General features: G+C 37.4%; 1 protein-coding gene across 7 annotated transcripts; it reads left to right on the top strand.

Moving 5' to 3' along the window:
* The first annotated feature begins 582 nt into the window (after positions 1–582).
* On the top strand, positions 583–26,371 carry LOC117414494 (proliferation marker protein Ki-67-like). Of its 7 annotated transcripts, none has more exons than XM_059026203.1 (17): positions 804–941; positions 2,275–2,391; positions 2,732–2,813; positions 3,956–4,071; positions 4,214–4,283; positions 4,914–4,992; positions 5,216–6,733; positions 8,857–9,110; positions 9,338–10,182; positions 10,273–11,474; positions 13,075–13,202; positions 18,766–18,940; positions 19,478–19,618; positions 19,976–20,679; positions 21,532–21,592; positions 21,974–25,417; positions 25,876–26,371. In XM_059026203.1, exons 2-17 carry the CDS (start codon positions 2,300–2,302, stop codon positions 25,998–26,000), a joined length of 9,036 nt encoding a protein of 3,011 aa, XP_058882186.1. In that variant the 5' UTR covers positions 804–941; positions 2,275–2,299; the 3' UTR covers positions 26,001–26,371. The 7 variants fall into 7 exon arrangements, with proteins under 7 accessions (XP_058882182.1, XP_058882186.1, XP_058882187.1 ...); XM_059026204.1 differs by having other exon boundaries at positions 9,338–10,422; positions 10,633–11,474; XM_059026199.1 differs by lacking the exon at positions 804–941 and adding an exon at positions 583–797 and having other exon boundaries at positions 9,338–11,474.
* Positions 26,372–26,871: the final 500 nt, after the last annotated feature.

Here is a 26,871-nt window from a genome sequence, read left to right as displayed (position 1 = left end):
TCATTGCCACAGTGTAGCTGATTTTAATTTAGGGGACAGAAGAAACTTTTTTTGAGGAAAGTATATAAACTAAACTACCAACCATGTCTTCTACTCGAAGTCTACTTTCGATAAAGAAGTAAATGCTTGAAAGGCCAAACTGTGGAGGAATATGGAAAACAGAAATGTAACACATGTCCACAAATTAATAAATGTTTAACACAATATAAAGCTGCCAAAGGAATACATCCATAATACTATACTGTAAAAAAAAAGGTTACCGGTTAAAAAAAACAAACAAAACAAAACAACAACAAAAACGAGACAGTAAATGAAACACACCGCACACAACTTTGTTTTAGTATGCACTAGATTCACTTTACAGTTCTGTCTTTTTTCATTTTCATACCTCCGCAAAGTTCCTTGTTTTTGTTCAACCTAAATTAAAAACAAACCCCTTTTCTAAGTCATTCACAGGACAGACTGGCAGTTCGTTAAACTCATCCCCGCCTTCCGTAACTTGGCCCGCGCACATCGACTGCCAATAGAAACACTTCGCGCATAATTTCAAATCGCTTTCAAATCACATTCGGTAATTCGGCTACTACGCCTTTCCCCAAAACTAGTTCACGTTATTATTAGTACTTTACTGTTCAGGAAAATATGATGAAAATAATTCGTATCGCCAAATGTTGCTACACGTTAAAGACGTTTTAAGAACATTTTGGTTTGCTTTGATTTGTAAACATAATACATGAGACATTACGCGGAGGGATACTCCACATTGTGAGTTGCAAGCAGGGTTGCAGTCGCGCGCGGTAAGTTTGTATGAGATCCAGGTATCGGGGACGAGCAGGTCAGAAGACTTGGGCTGCTTTTAGTATTTAAATTTTAAAGATAAACCTTTTTTCTGACTGTCAATGGATTAGAGGCTTCGTTGAATTTCTTTAAAGGTTGACAAGGTAAGGCTTTTGAAAAAAAACAATTATTTGTTGATGTTACAATAACAACAGCTTTTTGTACTGCAGTCGCCCGCCAATTTTGTTAAACCATTACAAAAATAATGGCTCTGTAAAGTTTTGTTTCAACAGCTAAGTAATTGTCGCTTGGATACAGAAATATCGAAACTTAAAATATTAATTTTCACAGACTCTTGTGTCACATTTGTTTTGATATGCCGGTAGTAATACCGTACTGAATACAAAGTAAAGAATGCTGTCTGTTAAGACATTATCGTAGCATGGTGGTGCCAGGGATTGTGGAAACTTGGTGTGTTTTTGATTTATTTTTTAAAGGACATGGAGAATATATCGGCCACTTAATGCTCGTGGTATGATTTGACTTTTTTGAAAACGTTGGTTACAACTGTGCCATTGAAGACATCAGTCGATTATTTAAATACTGTAATACATAATACAAAAAAGACCCATCTTGTACCACCTTATGGTATATTTAATGTACAACTTAACGATGAAAATCGTGATACGTTACCTACAGCAGTATTCAATAAAATAGTTTTTGTAAAGCCTCTTCAGAATACCAAAACTTATAATCAACGGCAAAGTGTACTGTAGAGCTAGGTACATTTTTAATAAAAATGCAAAAGATAAAATGGCAACAATATGCTGCCTGCAAATTGTTTTTTTTAAGCATAACGGTTACTTTACACTAAGTAAACCTTAAGTACACCTTTGTAAAATTGTTAATGTATTATATATATTTCCTGGTGTGAATCCCGATCATGTTGTTGATATTAGTTTAAAAATAAGTAAATAATTATATTACATTTTAGTTATTTATATATTTTATATATAATCTTTTCAAACTACTCTTAACCACCAAGATGAATTTGTTGGATTGTTTTGACCAAAAAAAAAAAAGTTTATAGCTTCAGATGAAATTTTGGTACAGGTCGCAGATTTTGACGCTAGCTGTGTCATGCGGTAACTGGCGAAATAACAAACATTTACTTTACACCAGTAATTATCACGGATCTAATGACAGTAGATTCACAGCTTATGTAATCATGTGATAGGGTCTTTTAAAAGCAATTTATCAAGCTTGTTTATTTTGACTTCATTTGTGGAGGTAATTCTACTGCTGTAACACCTGTTTTCCTTCTACATGTGGTGTGTGTGTGTGTGTGTGTGTAGTATGTTCATTTGAGCTGCTTTCAGACACCTTTTTGCTTTTGTGTACATTTAGTTTTGACTCCAATTTAAGGACCTGGGGGGGGGGGAGCGGGTTCTGAAGTTTAGACATTTGACACTTTTTGGTTCAAACTTTTTTTTATAGGTGAGAAGATTTTTTGTTTTAGAAAATGCCGTTGTATGGAAAAATAGTGGTTATCAAAAGGAGTGGAGCTGATGGAACAGAATTCCCTCTAACTGCACAATCATGCTTATTTGGAAGGTAGGTTTTGCATTTTATTCATAACATTTATTTTTGTAAATGCACCTACTGCTGATTTGTGAGGTGGTCTCTGGGTATTGTGGATTGTGAAACTTGGGCATTTAATGATGCCCCTAAAGCCAGAAGCTGGATACATCTAGTTACTTTTTGGCGATATTAATATTGCTAAAATATACATTTAGGTTGCTAATAATTACCTGCAGGTTTTCTTTTCTTATTTAATAATTACAATTATCTATAGTTGTGAACATTACATGATTGAACTTTTTCGACATTAGAGCAGGGGAATGAATTCTGTTTAGTACACAATTCATATTTGGTATCTTATCTATTTATTTAGGAAGCCTGATTGTGACATTCGCATCCAGCTGCCTCATGTTTCTAAAGAGCACTGTCAAATTGAAGTGAATGAAAATAAAGAGGTAAGTGTTTAAGGGTAGATGTAGCTAATATCTATCAGGGTTCTCCCCAGGAATTCTGTATAGCTGGGTGGCAGAGCATTATAGCCGGCAGCACTTAACGGAAAAATAAAATTGATTTACCTTAAATATATAATAAGACAAATAATTTGAATAAGATGACATTTAATAATGAATAATAATCTACCCTAATTCATACACAGGCTACACTGCTCCATTTACCCCCTTTGCAATCTTTTTTTGTGTTTGCCAGAGCTTGCATGCCAATTCTTTACTGTAAAAAAGCCATTTCCATTCTCCCCCCCCCCCCACATAACATCATACCCCACTATCACTGTTTTTTTTGGGGGGGGGGGGGGGGGGTTACGCACAGGCCCCTCTTTCGCTTTGAAGTTGCTGTTCGTTGTTTATAGCAGGTTGCTCTTTATTTTATACATTCTTTTTCATCATACATTTTGGTTTGGTAATTTCCACATTCATTGTCATTGTTTTGGCTTTGAAAATAATCGTTTATTTTCTTAAAGCGGTCATTTTAACATTAAAGCCTCTCAAAGAGCTGGAAATGGAAAACCCACCCCTTCAAATCTCTGATTGGTTAAATGTAGTGTCAAGACAGCTGTCATGTGGTTCCAAGATTTCTCGCCCAACGCTAGCAGTGCAATCAATCCTTATCGTTAAAGGCACAGTAGCATCTGCAAGACGAACGGCTCAAGGCTTTCCAATATTAAAGCTTTTTGTGGCCGAAAGTTTAGAAAGCTGCAGTTGCTGTACTCTCAAAGCTTCATAGCTTGGGAGACTGATGTGCTGACTTAATATTGGAAGTTATTAAAAACATGGCTGCCGTATTGAAGTCATGCAACTTGTTTAGTTTTCTGCTCCATCAGTAGTACACTTTAGTTGGGTTCCATTTTGATTTTCTAAATACATTTCCATCATTGTTAAACTTCAGGCCATGTCAATGATACAAATCACATGCATTATCACATCCATTGTACTGCATATTTACAATTTTATTAGAAATGTCATTCCCTAGATTATATCCCTTAGGATGCTTTGTTTTTATTTACTTTTTGGTATATCACTAGTTTTGTGTTTGATATTGGTAGTTTGAAAAGAGATTTTAATTTGCTGTGTTCTCTCTTTAGGTGATTGTAACAAATTTGAGTGCAGTTAATCCTACTCGTTTGAATGGTAAAATTGTACAACAATCTGAATCTTTGAAGGACAGAGATGTGATTACTATTATTGATCGTTCTTTCAGGTAAGTGACCCATTTGGGGAAAGCATTAGAGCGCGTACAAGGGGATTGTACATGTTAGCTTAAATGTAAACTGAAATTGCTTTATCTTTCTGCCCAGTTATAAGTAGAATGTTAATCTAACTTGACTAACACACTGTTTCAGGTTTGAGTATCCTCCTGAATTGACCCAGAAGAAAAGACAATCTGCATCTGCAAAAAATGAAACCCTGCAGGTACATAATTTCAAAAGACCCTCTTAGACTAGGAACTGAACCAATAGCATTACATGAGTAAGTGTATTTTCCAGAACACTCATTGATGCTGTGTGGCTCCTCAATCCTCATGGAGTAGCATTTGTGCCGAACAACCTGTAGTGCAAATACAGACTAATTATCTATAATAACATGCAAGTTACACCAGTTTTATCTAAAAGGTGCCTTTAGACCTTGGTTAGTCACATAGAAAATATTTAGCTTATCATATGATTTCTTTCCCCCATGTTGGTTTTGAAGAAACAAAGTTCACATATACAATACACAAAATGATATAATGTAAAATGATTACTCAGCTATAAAGATGCAGTAGATCTATTAATAGAAAGTGGTTAGTTGTTCTGGGGAAACGTTAACGAGCAGAAACAGTGTGTTTCCTTCCCCCCCACCGTAAGTCTCATGAATTTGAGTCACAAACTTTCATAGAAACAAACATCAATACAGTAAATAGTGTAAAAAACGTTATGTCCCCAGCAAGCACTCATGCCCATTGCTACAATTTTACAGATCTGGAATATCGTGTCCAATGTACATGTTTCTTTATTTCAATTATGTAATGTTGATCTTACATAATGCTGTATAAATTCACAGGTGCTTCATGTTCAGCAGGTGAAGGACACAGTGTGTTTGTCTCCTGGAAATCAAAGGAAATCCACCACCTTGACTTCAGGTTGGTAACATTTAGAAGTCTTAGCTACTTATTATTTAGGTTTGTAACAACTGGTTCACAATTTAAGTAGTAATAACAGTATATAATATGCATGTACTGTATGATTATGTTGCTCTCTATCAGGATTTCTGTGATGTATTGTATACAGATATAATTAAACACGACAATTAACAATATTATCTTGATGCTAAACATATGTATTATTTCTGTATTTTTTTATTAGATGCATCATATGATCTAAAAGAAGCTAAGGTTATTGGAACTGAACTGTTAAGTGAGGCACACATCAAAAATGCTACACCTGGAGAAAAGGATGCATCTGATACAGAATTCGCCCATAACCATAGGGGAAACCAGGAGAAGCTATTGGAGGGTTTGTCTCCTTTCAGTCAACTTTATAAAACGCTTAAACTCCAATTCCAGGCAAATGATGACCACCAAGCCTCTAGCAAAGGTGGAAAAACACCAAGGAAAGCATCAGGCGATGCAGCTCAGACACCTTTATCAAGACGTAAATCTGATAAAATTAGTCCAACCCGAGCCGTTAAAATGCCCATGGAAGTTAAAAGTACACCATTACCACAAGCCCCTCTTTCCAGAATAACTCCAAACAGAGGCAGAAAGTCCTTTGTTTGTGAAAAGTCAGCTGAAGAGGCAATGTTGCAAAATCTAGTTTCCTGTGTTTCTTCAGAGGAGAAAGATACTTCAGAAGATCAATTGAACAAGGAGATAATTGACTCGCCAAGGTCTAGGAGAAGGAGCAAAGTAATGAATGATTTACAGTCTGATGCTGTAAATGGTGAAACCTCACAAATAACAAGCAATATGACAAATATTATTGTAACCCCCAAGAATGATCGTCGTTCAACATCACGTGGTAGGTCCTCAATACATATAGTTACGTCGGCAGATAATGAAGATGATGGATTTGTTGAACCAAGTGTTTCAGATAATGAGGGCAGCTCAGTAAACAGTACTCTAAAGTCTACAGGTAAAGGTCGACCAAGAAAGTCCCCATTAAAAGATGACCATGCAGGAGGGAATTACTCTGTTTGTGAAAGTGTGAAAGAGAAACCCACAGTGGTTGAGAATTTGATAGGCACTGACCAAGAAACTCCTAAGAGACGTCGCCGGTCTTCCCAGCCAACACCTGTGAAATCGGCAGAAAAAGAGAAAGACTCTGGGGAGGAAGCACAACACAAACAAGACCGTTTTTCTAAAGCTAAAGAAACTCCAAAGTCTAAAAGGAATAGCAGTCAGTTTACACTGCAAAGATCCATTAGTGCAGATGAAGTGCTAAAAGAAATCCAAGAACTTCCATCTTCAGCAAAGAAATCGTCGGAGGAGATGGCGTCGGGAGGAAAAACAGAAATGCCTAAAAAAGGCAGGAAAAGTATAGAATCTGAAACGCCAGCTTCTGAAGCAGAGCTTACTCCTAAGAAAGTTTCCTCTTCACCAAGGTGGCGAAGTAGATCACTTTCACCTGCCAGTCTTGAAACTCAGGATCCAGTCAAGAAAAATGTTAATGGCATCATAACACCACAAGAGGAAAAGAAAGTGGCAACACCAAAGAAAACACAGAAAAGTCCTGTAATAAATGAAGTTTCACCCAAACAGAAGACTCCTAAAGGCTCCCCAACAAGAAGGCACTCGGGAAAAGCAATGCTGAAAGCTGAAGAAGTACTTTCAGAAATTGAGGCATTGGCACCACCTAGTGGAGAAAATGGTGCTGTGGAAACAGGTACAGTACTGCAGCAGAATGTGCTGATTAGTTACATTTTACCTAAACAAATGCTTTTTATGTTAACTCAGATGAATTTAAAGGAAGTACAAAGGGCTGTCAATTAATTGCAGTTAACTTCCGTGATTAACACATACATTTTTTGGGAGATTTTTTTTTAAAGCACGTTTATTGCACTGCTGTTTTGTTTGTCAGCATACCGTAATTTATTTCCTGCGGCACCATTTTAGTGTCACGGAACCGCATTATGTAGCAAAGGGCTGAATGACTCGTGAATGGGACGTTTATTTTTTAAAAACATTGACGGTTCATTGGATAGAAAGATGGTCACTTGTATCTACTGTCAATGAGTTCCAGTATCACAGAAGTGCATCTAGTCTGCTGTACCACCTGTGTGTTAAACATGCTTTCACTTCTCAAAATACACTAGTAGTTTTTTCTGCTACAGACAACAATAATACAACAACAAATGAAACCCATCGGTTTCGACAGAGTACTCTTAGAAATGAAGGATCACTGCAAACCCATGAATCAAGCTAAGTACAATATTACTCCAACCATTGCAGACCCGTTAACATTGTAGCTTTGTTTCATTTCAAAAACCACATTTATTTTTAAACAATATTATGTACAATTATGTTTATTATGTATGTATGTGCAGGGGTGGACAAATCACTACTATTTGTGGTCGACCGATGGGCTTCCAAAAGGTAAACTATGGTAGCCCACCACAAATTTTGGTGGCCCACATTTTTCAGTAGATAAAAATTTCCATTTAACGCTACGCACCATAAAAAAAAAGAAACACCTAGACAGATACAAATGTAAGGTGGTAAGGTTCAGAAAAGAAATCCGACATCACTTGTTTTGGGTTTTTTACCATATATAACCAGATACTGCCAAAGTTTGCTAACAACCTAGTTTCTGTTAATATTTCTACCAAACAATAACAAGCTAATAATAGTTTCCTCATATAAAATGTAGGGAATTATGTTTGACTGCTTCAATTGCATTATTTTCACAGACTATCAGTACTGGGGACTCAGTCTGGGTTTTTGATCCAACCAATATCTCATTAGTTTTAAAATATTCACGGCGTAACAAATTAAAACAATCATGTTCTGGGTCCTAAATGGACTGTGGGAATTATTATTATTATTATTATTATTATTATTATTATTATTATTATTATTGTTTATTTCTTAGCAGACGCCCTTATCCAGGGCGACTTACAATTGTTACAAGATATCACATTATTTTTACATACAATTACCCATTTATACAGTTGGGTTTTTACTGGAGCAATCTAGGTAAAGTACCTTGCTCAAGGGTACAACAGCAGTGTCACCCACCTGGGATTGAACCCACAACCCTCCGGTCAAGAGTCCAGAGCCCTAACCACTACTCCACACTGCTACCCTTATGCACTTGTAGTGTTTTTATTTTTCCTCACCTGTGCCATTTATATAACCTAGCCCTACCTTTTGTCTTCATTAGCTAAACAATTTTGTACGGTTTACTTTTATATTTTTAAATATTCATAAAAAGATCTATAAAACATGTAAATATAAAAATGATTAGTTAATTTGTTTCTTTACCCTGTGCACTCGCACAGTATCCACTGCGCATTATCAGTAAATAAACTCTGCAAGTGTTGCATTTGTTTTCAAGACGTATTATTATACAATCAATATACAAGTAGTACTGTACAAAAACTTGTTGATCTAAACGTGTACATAGAATATAAACATGAGCATGGCTTTCTGCTGACTTAATTAAAACAACAATAACGTCAGAGTATACATTTAAAATAGTACAAATGCATTGCACACTTTATAAAGACATTACCATGTGAGAGGGGCTCCCTCACAATACCGTTAGCTAATTGTTCAATTGGAAATAAAAAATAAAATAATGCACCTTTATTAACTTTCTACTGTGCATGAGCTGCAGTGTCCCTGCACCTCGGTAACACTGATAGCCACTGAGGGTACGGTAAAAGGTCTTAAGAATGTAGGAACTGAATTAATTACATGATAAGATTTAAAAAAATAATAATAATAGTAATATTTCAGGTATTTAAACTACATATTTTTATCTTTTTTTTTTTGTCTTAATTTTAGGTAATAAAAAGACTTCAAGCAAGAAGCGCAGGAGTGGGGAACTGCAAGAGAAATTAGCAGAACCACCTTTAAAAAGAAAGCGAGTTTCCTTCGCTGGGCACTTGAGCCCTGAGCTGTTTGACAAACGCTTGCCACCCGATTCTCCTCTGCGGAAAGGAGCTATGCCAACCAGATTTAGTCTGTCAGTTGGGAGCAAAGGACCCTCAGTATTACGGAGGGCGTCGGCAGTAGGAATCAAGTATTCCTTGATAAAGGTGAACCTTTTTTTTTTTTTTTTTTTTTTTTTAAATTACATTTGGTAGTTATCTGTGCATTAATGAATATGTATATCAATTTAGCATTTAAATAGTGTGTACTACAGTAACCTAGAAGCAGGTAATTTGTTTTTTTGCTAAATATACACTGACTTTCTATCTGCCAATTATTTTAATCTGTAGAAATGTACTTCAGAAAAATTATAAATTCTATATTTTCATTGCAGGAATTTTCTGAAGATACCTTAAGTTCTTTAAAGCCAAGTCCCAATAAGAAGGCATCCCCTAAAAAAACACCCTCTAAACCAAATACTCTATCGCCTGACAAGAAGTCCCCGAAGCCGATTGCCAAGACTCCCTCTCCAGCTAGGTCTGTTGCCAAAACCCCCTCCCCTGGCAGAAAATCCCTCGCTGGCGCTGGCAAGACCCCCATTCTGACAAGCTTAACTGCAAAGATACCTTCATCAGACCAGAAGTCCCCAAATGTTGCTGATGTAGAACCCTCTCCTGGCCAGAAATCTCCTACAAGTGCTGCCAAGACACCCTCCCTGGCTAGGTCTGTGGCCAAGACCACCTCCCCTGGCAGACAGTTGCCTGCTAGTGCTTTAACTATTACTAAGACACCCCCTCCTGGTAGGAAGTCACCTGCTAGGTCTGTAACCATGACGCCCTCCCCAGCTAGGTCTGTAACCAAGATGCCCTCCCCAGCTACAACCATTACTAAGACACCCCCTCCTGGTAGGAAATCACCTGCTAGGTCTGTAACCAGGACGCCCTCCCCAGCTAGGTCTGTAACCAGGACGCCCTCCCCAGCTATGCCTTTAACCAGGACGCCCTCCCCAGCTAGGCCTGTAACCAGGACGCCCTCCCCAGCTAGGCCTGTAACCAGGACGCCCTCCCCAGCTAGGCCTGTAACCAGGACGCCCTCCCCAGCTAGGCCTGTAACCAGGACGCCCTCCCCAGCTAGGCCTGTAACCAGGACGCCCTCCCCAGCTAGGCCTGTAACCAGGACGCCCTCCCCAGCTACAACCATTACTAAGACACCCCCTCCTGGTAGGAAATCACCTGATAGGTCTGTAACCATGACACCCTCCGGAGCTAGGTCTGTAACCATGACGCCCTCCGGAGCTAGATCTGTAACCATGACGCCCTCCCCAGCTAGGTCTGTAACCAAGATGCCCTCCCCAGCTACAACCATTACTAAGACACCCCCTCCTGGTAGGAAATCACCTGCTAGGTCTGTAACCAAGATGCCCTCCCCAGCTACAACCATTACTAAGACACCCCCTCCTGGTAGGAAATCACCTGCTAGGTCTGTAACCAGGACGCCCTCCGGAGCTAGGTCTGTAACCAGGACGCCCTCCGGAGCTAGGTCTGTAACCAGGACGCCCTCCGGAGCTAGGTCTGTAACCAGGACGCCCTCCGGAGCTAGGTCTGTAACCAGGACGCCCTCCGGAGCTAGGTCTGTAACCAGGACGCCCCCCGGAGCTAGGTCTGTAACCATGACGCCCCCCCCAGCTAGGTCTGTAACCAAGATGCCCTCCCCAGCTACAACCATTACTAAGACACCCCCTCCTGGTAGGAAATCACCTGCTAGGTCTGTAACCAAGATGCCCTCCCCAGCTACAACCATTACTAAGACACCCCCTCCTGGTAGGAAGTCACCTGCTAGGTCTGTAACCATGATGCCCTCCCCAGCTAGGTCTGTAACCAAGATGCCCTCCCCAGCTACAACCATTACTAAGACACCCCCTCCTGGTAGGAAATCACCTGCTAGGTCTGTAACCATGACGCCCTCCCCAGCTAGGTCTGTAACCAGGACACCCTCTTCCAACAGGAAGTATTTATCAGGTACTGCCAAGACACCCTCTCCAGCTATGTCTCTAGCTAAGACACCATCTCCAAGCAGAATGTCGCTCACTGGTGCTGCCAAAACGCCCTCTCCATCTGGTGCTGCCAAAACACCCACTCCTAGTAGGCGGTCACTTGCTGGTGCTGCAGAGATGCCCTCCGCAAATAAATCTGTAACCAAGACACCCTCTACTGGTAGGAAGTCTCTTGGTACCAATACCAATACCACACCTGTAGTGTCAACCGCAACACCAAAAAGTGGTACACCTTATGTTAGGGGACGCTTCTCCATTTCTCACATCAGCACACCTTCACCTATTCCTGAACAAAGCACTGTTGCATCTAAAGCAGAACCTGTTGCTGAAGAAATACATTTTGATGCTGTTACACCTAAACCATCCCTAAGAAGGAAAAACATTCAGTCTACAGCAAAGAAAACCCCTTCGAGGAGAAAGAGTTCTGGTCTTGATGTAGTTCGTTCAAGAAGTGGGGCATCTAAAGCAAACTTGCTAGGTGGGTTTAGACTGAAATTATTACAAATAATCAGATGCAATTGTAAACTGTTAGCTAATTTTGTGTCTACTCAAGCCTTCACTACTGGGCAGTATTTGAGTCAAGGAACATGTATTTAGGTGTTACTTTACATAATTCAGTTAATAGGGGTGAGACGATACACCAAGGTCACGATATGATACGTATCACCATACACAAGCCACGTGACACTAATGAAAAACTCATCTCTACTTGACGGACTTGAAAATAATTACAATTTCAATTCTATAGACTCGGATTCAGTTCAAAATAAATTATATTTATTTCCCACAAAATAGTAAACCACTAGTTTGAATTAAGACAAAGCAGTATGTCAATTAGATTCCTGGGATATCCATTTTAGCTGAATTAACCAAATCTCCTTCCCACATTTCTGGGAGGAAAAGAAATACTAAGCACTGCGTTTGATAACTATTAAAGTACAAACTTTGGTCATGTGTTTCTTTAGAAAAAAAATAGTTTTTCAGCATTAAGTTGTGATGTCTAATCAATAACAATTTTAATATTTTAAAAGTACATCAGCGTTTTTGCTTGCATCATACTTAACTTTAATGCAATAGATTATTATTATTATTATTATACCATACATTTTATCACTTAAGTATTTGTATTTTTGAAGTTAAGGTTTAGTATTATTTTATTTTGTATACTATTCTACACTGCTGTTTTTAAATGTGGTTAGAAATAATTAATTAGATTAAAATTAATGGCAAAATTAGTTTTAAATAAGTAACTCATCAGCATTAACACATTTCTTTAAAGAAAGTAACATTCAACCAAATAAAAACATTATTAGCGCACACTGAAAGGTGAGCAAATATAAAATAACTCATAAGAAATGCGTTATGTTTTGTCACCTATAATAAATAGCTTTATAGGAAACAGGAAACGTTCTTTCTGCAAAAATGTCAATTCTTATAGCCTATCTTGCATCACAAATGACCCTTTCCTTGTGTGTGTGTGTATATAATTATATATATGCAATATATATACTGTGTGTATACTAGTAACTTTTGTAAAACTACTGTCATAGCAGCGAGTTTCTACAGACACTGCTCGTTTCCTGATTTCTCTCTGTTCACAACAAGGCAGGCTGTCTCTGCCTCCTCTATACTCCCATTGGCCAGGCAGTGTTTCTGAAGCCATTAGTACGGTGTGTTCCCTGCTTGCTAGCAATAGAATACAGAAAGAAAAAAAAAAAAAACATTCTTGTTATTTGGGCTTATTATTATTATTATTTATTATTATTATTAATAATAATAATGTTTTTTTTTCTCTAAGTTTTGTGTTTTTCTCAATTGTTTCACTTTTTATTAAGTCATTTATTTCACGTTTTTGCCCGTTGTAAGCTACTCATTTCAAGCTTGGATCACACAAAGGTATATCGTATCGTGTTGTAAAGTATTGCGATGCATCAATACACGATGAATAGTCTCACCCCTAGTTAATAGGAAAATACTTTTGAACATACAATAGTAAAGGCTCATTTAAATGCTGTTCAGGTATCTAATGATTAGTGTAATACTGTACTGTTTTGAGGTTTTTATTTTTAATATTTTAGTTGCAAGATCCTGGGCTGATATTGTGAAACTCGGGGCTGCCAAAACACAGGGAATGGTTTTTGCAAAGAAGCAGGTCCCGAAGGCGAAGAAGGTTACTATTAAGAAGGTTACTTCAAAAATGCCAAAGGTAAATCTTTTCAAACGTTCATAAAGGAGCTTTTTGTTAACTTTATAAATGGGGTTATGTAGATTTTTGTGTGGGTACGAATATCGATATTTTGATATTAATACCGATAATAATTTCCATATCACGATACCGTGAGATTTGAAATAATTCAGCTAGGCTCCCAGAGACATACTTTTTATTGTTAATACTACTAAAAATACAAACTCAGTATAATCAAGTTTTCAAAAAACTGCGCATCAACTAAGAAACAATAGTCTTTTTTTAAAGCGATAAACCACCTAAAAACAAACTTAACACAACATAATACAGTTAAAGCGGTTTAAATAATTTGATATATTATTGATATATATGTTATAAGACATATGGTTTTGAATGGTATGTCCTAAATTAAAAGAAATACGGTGACCATTTTAGCGGTCTTTTATCTGTAATTAATAAAACAACAGCGCTCTCTTGTAAAGGAAGAGAGAAAACGTGGAGAAACAAAAGGTCCTCCATAGATGACAGAATTAAAGTTAGTAAACTTGTAAAGACAGTAAGTGCTAGAAAAACTGCTGGAAAATTCGGCACTAGAAAGAAGCAGATATAGCATTTTGAAACGGAAAGAACTAGGGCTTGTTTTAGATTTTTATTTTTGTTCACGTGTGACTTGGTTTTGAGCCGATTCAATATATTAATTAAACTGTTAATTACTAAACAAAGTCGCTTCTTTTTACCTTGATGTCCTGATTGACTTGCTCATTGTGTTTCACCACCTTCATTATTCGAACACAAGAGCAAGCAATGACATTAATCACTTCCCAGGGCTTGAATTTCATTTGTGTGCTGGGGGGGATTTCCCCCCTATGCTGCAGCCAATGGAGGGAATTCCAAAATTTGGGAGACTGGCAAAAGAAAAGGCACTTTTGCATATAAAAAAAAAACTATATATATTTAAACTGCATCATCATTCACATTGGTGTTGCTTTAAAATAAGCTGCTTTTAGGAGACCTAACAGCTGTTCATCACTGTGAGACAGAGCACTCTCCATTGCTTTTGCATGCAGCAGGAAAAGGTGCTTTTCTTTTTAACCAGTGCTCCATTTATTTTTTTTAACTCTTTGTCCTACTCGAAATTATTGATAACTCAACTCAAAGTTGTTTTTTTTTTTGTGGCCCCACCTCCAAGTAGGGATGGGACGGTATAAAACTTGCTCGGTATGATAACCGTTAAAGTAAAACACTGTGGTAACCTTAATATCACGGTATACAGTACATCATGCAAGTTATAAAATAAGGCTTAAAAAATGATGAAAGACTAATGTAAATCACTTAAATTACTGTAATTCACAAAAATAAAACCAACAAATCACACTTCCTTTCAGGGAATGATATAAACATTTGGTATTTAGTATTTTACTATGCCAAATAACTTGGTATGTTTCTTTTTTATAAAGACAATCAGAATTAAAAAAAAAAAAAAAAAAAAAAAAAAAAATTGTACACTCTCAATGTTATACTACAACAGTATTAAGATCTATTTGCTCAAAATTACGTGGTGCTGTATTTTGTTGAAACATTTTAACATATAAAAAAAAAAAAACAATGACTACTTTGTTTAGCTGATGGTAAATGGAATTGGAAATAACCGGTCTTATTGCTTAAAACACAAACATGTACCACAGGTTATTATTTAAGAGCAGAGATTAGTTTATTTTTTTCAACCGGATAAATAAAATATATATAGCAAAAAAGAATGTATTTTAATACTGAAACGTGTTATTGGATTTATAGCTACACGTCACGACATTGCACAAGTAAGCTTCGATGATTATTACACGTGGAGTTTGTAAAAACTAAGAAAATTGGAATACTGTTATAACTTGTTTAAACAAAACCACATTGATAATAAGTAAGCTATCCTTTTGCAATCGCGGGTCTGTGCTCATTTTATTTGAGACATTGGTCGTGTTCTTAGATTTCCTCAGTTCTGTACAGTGCTGCACAGAAATTTCTGTGCAGATTCTGCATAGCCCAGCGCAGCTTTGAAATGTTACTGCGGGAGGCTGGCTGTGGCTGTGAACCAAAGGAACGATGCAAAGATCATGAGTGACCTGTTCATCGTAATGCAAATAACCACTAAAACTACTGCTGCCACCTTACAGCGGAGGCGAATGACATTTTATCATTATACAATGAAGCCGTGAACAGCCTTGTCAACGCTATATTAAATAAATCAATCCATTATTTAAACAAACATAATGTATAAAATCTGTGATAAGTGATGTATAATTTTACAATAAAGTTAATGTTAATCAATTACATTAAACTGACAGTTGATAATCCAGACAAAATATAGCACGTTGAAAATGTGTGCTGCGCTGCAAGGTTTGGAGAATGCGTTTCTCTAAAAGCTGCGTATGACGTCAAAAAGACACCAGCCAAGAGCAGCCAGCGCAGCAAGCTCTGGGTAACAACGCAGCAATTGAAACGTGTATTCTGTGTCGTTGACCATTTCCTTCAAAATCATTATCAAAATACAGTATCCATTCACAAAAAGATTTTTGTCAGACACTTTGCTAAGGCTGCAAGTACCATCGCTTGATTTAGAAGAAACGTGTTTGCAGTTGAAAAAAATGTGTTAACCGGTGTATAAAGGAATTACGATAATTGTGGTGTAGAATAAAAGGAACGGTATTAATACTGTAATGTACCTAAACCGCGGTAAACCGAAAAACCGGTATACTGACCCATCCCTATCTCCAAGTTTATTACTTTTATAAGGGATAACTCAAATTCTTTTACCTTGAATTTCGTGATAGCAGAAAAAAATTTAAAATTATGCAACATGAATGTGATTCAGAGAACACAGAGTTCACTTTTATGGGAAGACTTGAAAAACTTGTTAAACTGCATTTCACAGTTAAGTGCGAACATCTATCCTGGACTTTTTGTCTAAAATTTAAGGGGATTTGTCTGCATTGGCAAAATGTGAGTGCCCTAAAATTTTCATTTTTTTCTTACCGTACTGTTTATTTGGCAGATGCAGTTATCCAAGGTGACTTACAAGTGCTACAAGGCAATATAGGTTACAATGCAAGAACAATATTTCAATACAAAATGTTTAGAGTACGTGCAAGTTTGTATTACTAAACACAATATAAGGTAAGATCTAACAAGTTAGGATTTAAAGCAACTTATGTATACAATGACAATAGTAGTGCTGTAGTACAAGGGCTGTTAAATAAGGCTTAGAATACATCGATAAATCGATGCATCGCCTATCGTTTCACAACTATCGATAGTCAAGCCTGTGCATCTTTTTTTGTGTAAAGGGTTTTTTAAAAATTTTTTTTTTTTTTTTATTAAATTTGGAATCTGCAATTATTTTTTGTATTAAGTGCAGAGCTTCTCTGCTCCCCTCAGGACTGACTCTGCATGCGCTGAGCTCACCTTCTCCCCCCTGCCTTGCCCCCTGTGAGTGTTTACTGATGGTATTGCATCTGTGCAGGAGTCTTCAAAGTAACAGAGCAAGTTAAGAGGTTGGGCTAGAATTACAAATACTGTATCGACCGAGCTACAAATATAATGCCATCCGATGTTGGCAATTATTTTCTTAAATAAGACAACAAGAAAGTAATGTTTGGGATATTCCAGTAACACAACTACTCTGTGTGACCATTTAATGAGATGGCACCCTACAAAACTTCAAACAAAATGTGCATTTTTTCATCTGAACTACCCTGTAGTAAAAATTGTTCCAAAAGTTGTATCTTTGGTCAGAAGTATTTAGCATCCCGGCATGGACAACTTTTTTTTTTTGGGGGGGGGGGGGGGTGTATTGCTTTTTTTTTGGTATTCAAATCAACATGAATAAGGTAAAAACAAAATTATTTAATATATTGAATTACTATATGCATTTCAGATGTAATCAATTTAATATGCATATTACTGCGTTTTTTTAGTTTTTACCCTTTCATAACGTCAATTAATCGATGCAAATGCATTTTTGGAAAACGATATATCGATAGTGAAAAATTAGGCATTGCCCGAAAGTGCATTGCATTTGCGCTGTAAAACAAAGCACAAAGCACCTAAACAAAGCACAATATTTGCTGTTATTTCTCTTTTCCATATTACAACACTGAGCCTTAATGTTAAATAGTTTGTTTATGCTTTATTTTTTTGTTCTACAGTATTCTTGATCAAATGAAACACAAATTACAGTACTGCTGTATAATTTATTTATTTATTTATCGTCATCTGTTTGTTTGCTCAGACTAAAAATATTTATAAAAAATAATTGCATTTAACATTGGGTCAATGATGAAAAAATGCTATATGAAAATGAGCATTATTTGCTCGCTAGAGAAGGCTACAAGAAGATTTCCAAGCATTTGAGTATCCCAATTTCAACTATTGTTTCTATTATCAAGAAGTTCAAGACTCATGGCACTGTTGCAATGCTCCCTCGGTCTAGAAGAAAGAAGGTTATTTTACTAAGAACAAGTGGAAGAATTGTGAGGAAGGTTAATAACAATCCGAGATTGACTACCAAAGGTATTCTAAGTGAATTGGCTGCAAGTGGGACTGGCGTTTCCATTTCAACCATAGGTTGCAGGCCAAGGAAAAAGCCACTCTTAGGAAAACGTCACAAGGACAATTGGTTAAAGTTTGCAAAATGACATTTGAATGATGGATATGTGTTCTGGTCAAAGGTTTTGTGGATTGATGAAACAAAAATCGAGCTATTTGGTCACGCTGATAGTCGTTATGTTTGGGGGATGTTTTGTGAGGTGTACAAAAAAAGAACACCATACCTACTGTCAAGGAAGGAAGGTGGTAATATCCTTCTTTGGGGCTGTTTTTCCTTTAATGGCACAGGAAATTTAGTTCCAATACATGGTAAAATGGATTCCATAGCATACCAAAAGCAAAAGATATTGACCAATCATATGAAACCCTCGCTACAAAACTTGGTTTAAAGCGCATCAAAATCTACTCTAAAGAAGAATAAAATCAAGGTTCTGGAATGGCCTAGTCAAAGTTCCGATCTAAATCCGATTGAGAATCTTTGGTATGAGTTGAAGAAGGCTGTGCACAAGAGAAGTCCTCGGAATTTGAATGAACTGGAACAATTTCGTGCTGAATGGTCAAAAATCACTAGAAGAGTTATGCCAAAAGGTCATTGACAAATATCTTAATTGTTTAAAAGAGGTTATTGCTAAAGGTGCCTCAACTAGCTATTAATTTAATTTTTCTTGTCACGGTATGGATACTTTTGAATTAGAATTTTTGGAGTTTTGCAAAAACAATTGCATAAATAAATAATTCTATTTCTTAATTTTTTTTTTTGTCATCCACAAAAGCAAAACTTTTGCTAGAAAAGATTTTTCCTAAAATTCTTTAAAAAATTTCTAGAAATTATAAATTTCCATTGGGCTATGTAAACTTTTGATTTTTTTTTTAAACAGCATTTTTACTAAAATGCTAGAAACTTTGTTTTATGTAAAAATGCATGGGTGGTGGTGGAGGGGGGGAGGCTGTCAGTGAAGTACCATTGAAATTGCATTTCTTTCAACAGACCCCAGTTAAGAAAATCAAAGACCATTTCAGTACTGGACATGCAGATTCTCCCGTGACCATTGTTGTTGGCAGAGCCCATGCTAGAGCTGTCAAGCCAGCAGGGCAAGTTCCAAAGCTGGTTAGAAATGTGGCATTAATGAAGAGAAGCATGGAAATGAATGAAAGTTTTACAGGTAAACTAATTAATAGATTTTAAATATAGACATTTTTTTTGGGGGGGTGGGGGGGTAGTTGAATTGGCAAAACTAACATTGACTGAGTGTGCTGGTTCATACACTATTTAATATTTCAGATAGGATTTACCTTGAACATTGCATATTCTTTGTCATCTAGTATATCCAAGTAAGAACACAAACAATATGTTAAGCAAAAGCACGTTGTAACTTTTGTTTCCGTCGTAGTATGTACATTTCTAATTAGCCACTGCCCACCCATGTCAGGACTACTGTGCATCTTCATGATGTGGGTCAGTTTGTCAAATGGCCTATAACAACAACACTATCTAACAAGTGGTATTCAGACAGGTCTGAAGTTATTATTATTATTATTATTATTATTATTATTATTATTATTTATTTCTTAGCAGATGCCCTTTTCCAGGGCGACTTAGTTGTAAACAAATACATTTCAAGAATCACAGTGCAAGTAATAATACAGTTAAGAGCAAGATAAACACAAGTTAAACCTATGTGTTGAAATTGTCATTACAGGAATTGCTGAAATGTTTAGTACCCCTGTAAATGAGAAACCAAGGAGAACACCAAGGCGCTCCTCTGCCAGCACTGAGGTTGTCTGTTCTACTCCTGTTTCTTTAACTGATGCCTCTGTACTGAACACCCCAGAGGAAACAGGTCAGTAATATTTACAACTCCTTTATTGGTTTCCCTCTGAATTGAGTGTACATTTTCTCCCACCCTGAAACACTAACTGCAAAGCCAAAGTGTATATACTATCCATAACTTAATTACTCAGTCTTGGTTAGAGCAAGACTTCATAGGTAGATGTTTCCACCAGACCAAGAAGTTTTATTCCTGAGCAAGGATTTGCCTGTGGTGGAGGGTGCTGCCCAGCACTGATGTAACATTTCCAGCATTCCCAAGAAATGTGATTTACGATCTAGTGTTCTGGTGTTGCACCTCTATTTTTGTCATGTGTTTAAACTCTCCAGAATACATTTGTTCACCCTAATTTATTTATCCATTTAATAGGTGAAATGGTTGTATCCCCATTAAGCGCACCCAGTACTGCAAGACGTGGAAGGTATAAGGATGCAGTGACCTGTCTTCAAGAGAAGGAATCCAGTTACAGTGCTGTGAAGACCCCTGTTAAAGAAATTATTGCACCAATCAATCTCTCTGGTGGGAGTCAAGTAAGAGTTCAACCGTCAGAAGAGGTGGTATATACAAGTGAGAAAATGCAATCCCTTGTTGAAAAGACAGCAGCTGAAATAGGTGAAGGTTGTAAAAAATTAATGAGGACCCCTAAACAAAAGGCTGAGCCACTGGTGGCCCTTACAGGAGTTAAAAGGCTGATGAAAACACCAAAACAGAAGTCAAAACAAATAGAAGACTTCAGAGGGATCAAAAGACTCATGAGAACACCCAAAGAACCTAAAGTACAGATAATTGAGGATCTTGTTGGGGTGAAGAGAGTAATGACAACTCCGAAACAGAAAGCATCACCAGTAGAAGATATGGTTGGAATAAAAAGATTAATGCGGACCCCTAAACATAAGGGAGAGTCTGTTGAATATATGTCTGGCATTAGCAGAACTATGAAGTCTCCAAAACTAAAGATTGCTCCTATAGAAGAATTTGCAGGTTTGCAAGAACTTATGGAACAGCCCGAGGAAAAAAAGCAAGACCACGAATCAAGAGTAAACATAGAAACACTTGAAGCTTTGGAGACCAAGGTAATTGTTGGTGAAACAAATCCATCTTAAGTCATTTTTACATATCCACCTACTAATACTTTTTGGGACAACCATTACATTTCTGTCAATCTATGAATACTTTTGTATTTTTGGTATTTGGTTTTGAGCTTTAGTTTACTGTTTATTGCACGGGGGGGCAAATAACATGATACAAATATAAATATTTTTGTACTGGAATTTAAATAGTACAAAATATATTTAGATGGTGTAGTGGTGCTAAATTTAATTTACTTGTGTGTTTTATATACTGTATCTCATTTAATGTTAAAAAGTGGGGGGGGGTCCCCAAGTGGCTCACCTGGTAAAAGCACAGCCGAGTGGTGTGCAGGCTGAGTCATACAGTGCAGGTTCACGTCTTGGCTGTGCAAAGTCGCTGCTCTTTGCTGGGGTTTCCGAAGGGAGTTGCATTGGCTCTGGTGCTCCCGTGGGTTGGGGAGGCAAAACTGGCAGGGACTGTTTCTCCTCATCGTGCTACAGTGAACACTGCTGTTCAGGCACCCAGTGAGCTCAACAGCGAGGCTAACCTTTGTCCTCCAGAGGTTGGTAGCTTGCCTAACATCCGCTCATGAGTTTGTGGTTTTAAAAGAGGAAGCTGGTTCGTCGTGGGATCGGCGACACCCACTGAACCTTCAGTTCTCCTGAGCTATGTGGGGAATTGCTTCGGTGAGGGGGAAAAAATTATTGAACATTCCAAATTGGGGAAGAGATCGGGCCTAAAATAACTGGGCACACTAAATAAAAATAAATAAATAAATAAATAAAAAATTCAGATTTCCAGTTTTAATACTGTAGTGAAAGTTACTGAGATTATTTGAAAATTTTGTTTTGTAGAGAGAATCGAAAAAACATGAAAGTGTTAAAACACTGGCCATCCTAGCACAGTCCAGTATAGGTAAGTGTCGGATTACTTAAATGAAATATTTCCTGTTTTCCTCTGATTCCCAGAAATCGCAGTATCTATGTATATTAAAGTAACTCCTCTCCTAGTTAATTAACTATGTTCTAATTGTTCTGTTAGTTTTTGTCTGGTACTTGTTCTGTGTAAGGCTAATTATTTTTCGGCAGTATTTTAAGTTTGATATACATGACTTATCCATGTAATTGTTGAGCTTTATGAAAGGAAAGTTTCTATTACGTTTTTCTAATTGTTTACACATGTTCCAAGTAAGGTGAATGTGTTTATTCATCAGGTTTAAATGAAACTATTTAATATCCCTACTATGCACGTGACCTAATAAGTTAAATCTGGTAATGCATGGTTTTATTTTTATAGCAGCCCAACAGCCACCTTCAAGGAGATCTCGTTGTAAAGATGGTCAAATATCTGTATTGCCTACACCTTTAAATAATTCTGGAAGACCAGAGCAGGTGAAACTGACAATGGATATTGAAGAGGATTCAGCTGTAAAAAGTTCAACTGACACTCCAAATGGGAGTGTTAAAGCTTCCCCAGCCCAAACTGCTTCTACTAGAAAGTCTGGAAGGGGTAGGAAAGCATCAGATGTTGAATTGTCATCTCTGGAAGCAATTTCAGTTGAAGTTTGCTCAGTTAAAAGTGATAACATTTCCAAACCTACAACAGAGTGTGTCAAATTATCACCTACCCCAAAGAGAGCAACACATGGAACTGAAAATAAGGATACTTCTAGAAGTGATACCCTGGGATCACCTGCCTTTGAAATTGCTTTAGTTCAAGAATCTTCCATAGATTCTATAAAATTGTCTACCCCATCCAGGAGATCACAACATGGGAATGAAAAGGACACTGTACAAAATGAAAGCTCACTATTATCCCTACCTGCAAATAAACCTCAAAGAGGAATGAAAGGAATGCAGAATGTAGAACAAAACCATGCATCTATAGAACCCGCAGATTTAACTGTTGAAATTATTAAAGCTTCTCCTGTCTCTACAAAATGGACACACAGTGGTCAAATTAAAGAAGTTGAGATGCCTGCTACACCTCCTGCAACAAAATCTGGAAAGGAAACAAAACAAAAAATAGAGGAAGTTGCACATATGTTGAATGAAGTAGCTGCTGCTGAGGAAAGAGTCTCTCAAAGTGTGTCGTCACCTGCAGCCAAGAGATCACATCATGGTGCCATCAAGGATGTTGCAGAATTGGACACATCTGCCTCACCTGCTGCTATGAAGAAAGCTTTAAGAGGTAGGAAGGCACAACATCATTCAGATGACACACAGTCGACATCTACAGAAGTAGTTGCAGCTGAAAGTGTAATGCATTTGCCTATGCTGAAGAGATCACAACGAGGTGCTGTCAAAGATGTTACGGAAAAGGCGATAACTTCATCACCAGCTCCTAAGAAATCTGGAAGGGGTAGGAAGGCAAAACAAAATTCAGAAGTCAAGCATGAGACATCTACAGAAGTAGTTGCAGCTGAAAATATAATGTCTTTGTCTTTGCCTATGCCGAAGAGATCACGACGAGGTGCAGTCAACGATATTGTGGAAGAGGAAATAACTGCATCACCAGCTCCTCTGAAAAAATCTGGAAGGGGTAGAAAGGCAAAACCCAATTCAGATGACATACAAGAGACATCTGCAGAAGTAGTTGTAGCTGAAGAAAGCAGTCCTTTCTCTACAGCAAAGAGATCAGAACAAGGTGCAGTCAAAGGTACTACAGAATTGGAGACCACTGCATCACCAGCTCCTATCAAAACATCTGGAAAGGGTAGAAAGGCAAAACCCAATTCAGATGACACACAAGTGACAGCTGTCCAAGTAGTATCAGCTGGAGAAAGCCTTCCTGAAAGTGTAATGCGTACGCCTAGAACAAAGAAATCACAAGGTGCAGTCAAAGATACTGCAGAATTGGAGACAACTGCATCACCAGCTCCTACCAAAAAATCTGGAAGGGGTAGGAAGGCAAAACAAAATTCAAAAGACCAACCTGAGCTGTTTACAGAAGTAGTTGCAGCTGAGGAAAGCTGCCCTGAAAATGTAATACTTTCCCCTGCAACAAAAAGATTGCAACAAGGTGCAGTCAAAGGTACTGTAGGAGTGGAGACAACTACATCGCCAGCTCCTACCAAGAAATCTGGAAGGGGTAGAAAGCCAAAACCTAATTTAGATGGCAGACATGAAACACCTGTAGAAGCAGTTGCAGCTGAAAGTGTAATGTCTTCACCTTCAACAAAGAGATCACGACGAGGTGCCAAAAGAGATTCTGCTGAAGTGGAGACAACTATATCCTCTGCTCCAACAAAAATATCTGGAAGAGGTAGGAAGGCAAAACAAAATACAGAAGATATTCGTGAAACATCTTTAGAAGTAGTTGCAGTTGAGGAAAGCTGTCCTGGAAGTTTAATGCTTTCCCCTACACCAAAGAGATCACGGCGAGGTGTAGTCAATCACACTGCAGAAGTGAAGACAATTGCATCACCTGCTCATGCTAAGAAATATGGAAGGGGCAGGACGGCAAAACAAAATTCAAATGATACACAAGAGACATCTATAGAAGTAACTGCTGCTGAGAACTGTCCTGAAAGTGTAATGCCTTCCCCTACAACAAAGAGATCACAAAGAGGCGCAATGAAAAATACTGCTGAAGCGGCAACAACTGCTGCTCCTATTAAGAAATCTGGAAGAGGGAGGAAAGTAAAACATGTTGAGGAAATAGACCATACCTCTACAGAAGTACCTGAAGAAAGCCAAGCTGAAAGCGTAAAAATGTCCCCTCTGTCCAAAAGATCACGTCGGTGTTCCATCGAGGATACTGATATGCAGAAAACTAGATGTGGAAAGAAAGTAGCTCCTGTGAGAGAAACAAGAGGAGCCACAAAGAAAAATGCAGATGATGCAGAAACAGAAGAGCCTGAGACCTCTAAAAATTCAGTGATTATGGATAAAATTAAAAATCTTTCAAAAAAAAATGTAAAATGGAGTACTGTGCTAACAGTGGAAAATGATACACCTGAGAACAATGCTGTAGAACATCTGCCTGCTACTGATAAAAGGTTGCAGAGGGGGAAAGCCAGAAGTGAAAAAGGAGAAACTCTGGACCTAGATGAGGTACCAGTGCAACTAGCAAAACCTCGTAGAGGACGACCTGGAAGGAAACCAAAAATGACTGAAGCTGAGATTGTTCAGGAACAGGTTGCTGATGAGCCAAGTTCTAAAGAGGAAAGCAAACCGGCTGTTTGGGTCAGTTCTAAAAGGGAAGCCTCTTTAGAGATTATTTCAAGCAATGTAACTGTAATTGAAAAGGAAGGACTTCGTGGCAAAAGTGGAAGTAAAAGAAAAATGATCTGTAAAGAGTCTGCTAATGCAAATTTTGAAGAGCAGGAACATTTGTTAATAGAAGTAGCTCCAAAAAGAGGTAGGCGTGGAAAAGCAAAGACAACTGTTGATGAGGAAGCACAGAGCTCCACAGGTCCCAGTGCTTCGACAGTTGAAATTAAAGCTGTATCAGTAGTAGAAACGATGAAACCTAGATCAATCAAGAGGACAGGGAGAACAAAAGCATCATCACAGCAGAAACTTGATCTTCCAAAAGAAACTAATGATCACGTTATTGATGAGAGTGCATCCCAGGCTGAGAAACTAGTTAAATCAAAGAAGCCCATTGGAAGGGGCAAAAGAAAGCTCGAGCTGGAAGCAGAAACTGAGGCTGATGTGTCTTTCCTAAGTCCTTTAATGTCGACCAGAGGAAAGCGTGCTAATCTAACAAATGAAGCTGAAACCAGAACGCTGGAAAGTAAGTGCTGCACAATTCTTAGGTTAAACACCCCCACTTCTTTTTCCAGATTTGTATAATGTAACTGTGCCAGATGTCTTAGTATAAGAAGTAATTTTGCAGTTAGCCCTTCTCGCACCGATTTTATTTTACAAGATAATGTCTTGTACAATAAGACCCCACCGACACTCAACATGGCAAATTGGTTTGATAATTGTAATATAAATATTCAGATGTTTCCTTTTAAAAAAGTAAATAGATATTAACTATTTACAATTGGTATACTAATTCATACTTGAAATAAAACGTATGAGTTGAGGTATGTAATGGTTGCATGCATTTAGGGTAAATGGAAACAGTGGTCCACGTATCCGTATACATTTATTTAAATAAATGTTTTAAACCAGTTTAAATTAATGTTTCAAATTAGTCTGTGTCACTACATTTTTAGATACTATTGTACTTATTTTATTTTTTAGCTGCAGCTAATGATGAAAATGTAACTCGGGGAAAGGTTTCTAGAAGAGGAGCAGCAGCATCCGATAAGAAAACTGCAGCCGCAAAAACAGAAGGCAAACCAGTCAGAAGTACGAGACGGAGATAGACATGTAAACAGTTGTGTCTTAAAAATTGGTAGCTTATTTGTATTGTTTTGTCCATCCAATAATTTTTTTTTTTTGGCACTGCAGCTTAATTATGCTTGTATCTTTTCTATCTTAAATACATACTGCTCTGTAAATTCATTTGATATATATTTTAAATATTCCCCATTTTATACAGCGGTGTGATACTTAATTTCTGAGAGGTAAGACGTGTATATTTTTGCAAAGACATTGTGTCTTTTAATATTAAGTCATAATCGGTATGCATTTGTTTTTTTATGCTTGGTGATAATTTGATGCTGGTAAAGTTTTTTTTAAACAAAACAGTTGCTTTTTTCTGTAGCAATTATCAGAATAAAATTTGTGAAATTTCTTTGCTTTGTTGTTACTGAATTTATTACCTTAAACAGGTAAAGATGCATCTACTGAAGCGGGTAAGACATTTGCACTTATTTGAATGGATTGTTTTACTTATACCGTATTGACGTACAGCAGTGTTAAATCTACATGACCCATCTTGGAGTACATTTTTGGTGATGGACCTGTATAATTGCAGCAGCTGATGCAATAAAATGTAAGTCATATTTACTTTCAATAGCATGTTTCTCTCGCCATTGTTAACCTAACATGATGCAAATATGTGTTTCAGATTAGTAATTGGAGTTTTCACGATCTTTAGCTTGACATTGACGAGATGTTCGCGTAATGTTCTAATTAGACTATATGTAAACTTTGGCATTCAGTTCTGTCCTGGTGGCTTTCTCAAATTATGTTTGTAAAATTTGCAATTTCATATTAGAGATTAAAAACTGCAGGAGGCTAACATTAAAATGAGAATTAATTTCAGGGAAAGCCCTGTAGACAAAATTCACC

The sequence above is a fragment of the Acipenser ruthenus genome, chromosome 7, assembly GCF_902713425.1.
Source record: "Acipenser ruthenus chromosome 7, fAciRut3.2 maternal haplotype, whole genome shotgun sequence".
Taxonomy (NCBI): Eukaryota; Metazoa; Chordata; class Actinopteri; order Acipenseriformes; family Acipenseridae; genus Acipenser; species Acipenser ruthenus.
The sequence above is the reverse complement of the archived record's forward strand: the minus strand, read 5'-3'. Positions and strand labels throughout refer to the sequence as shown.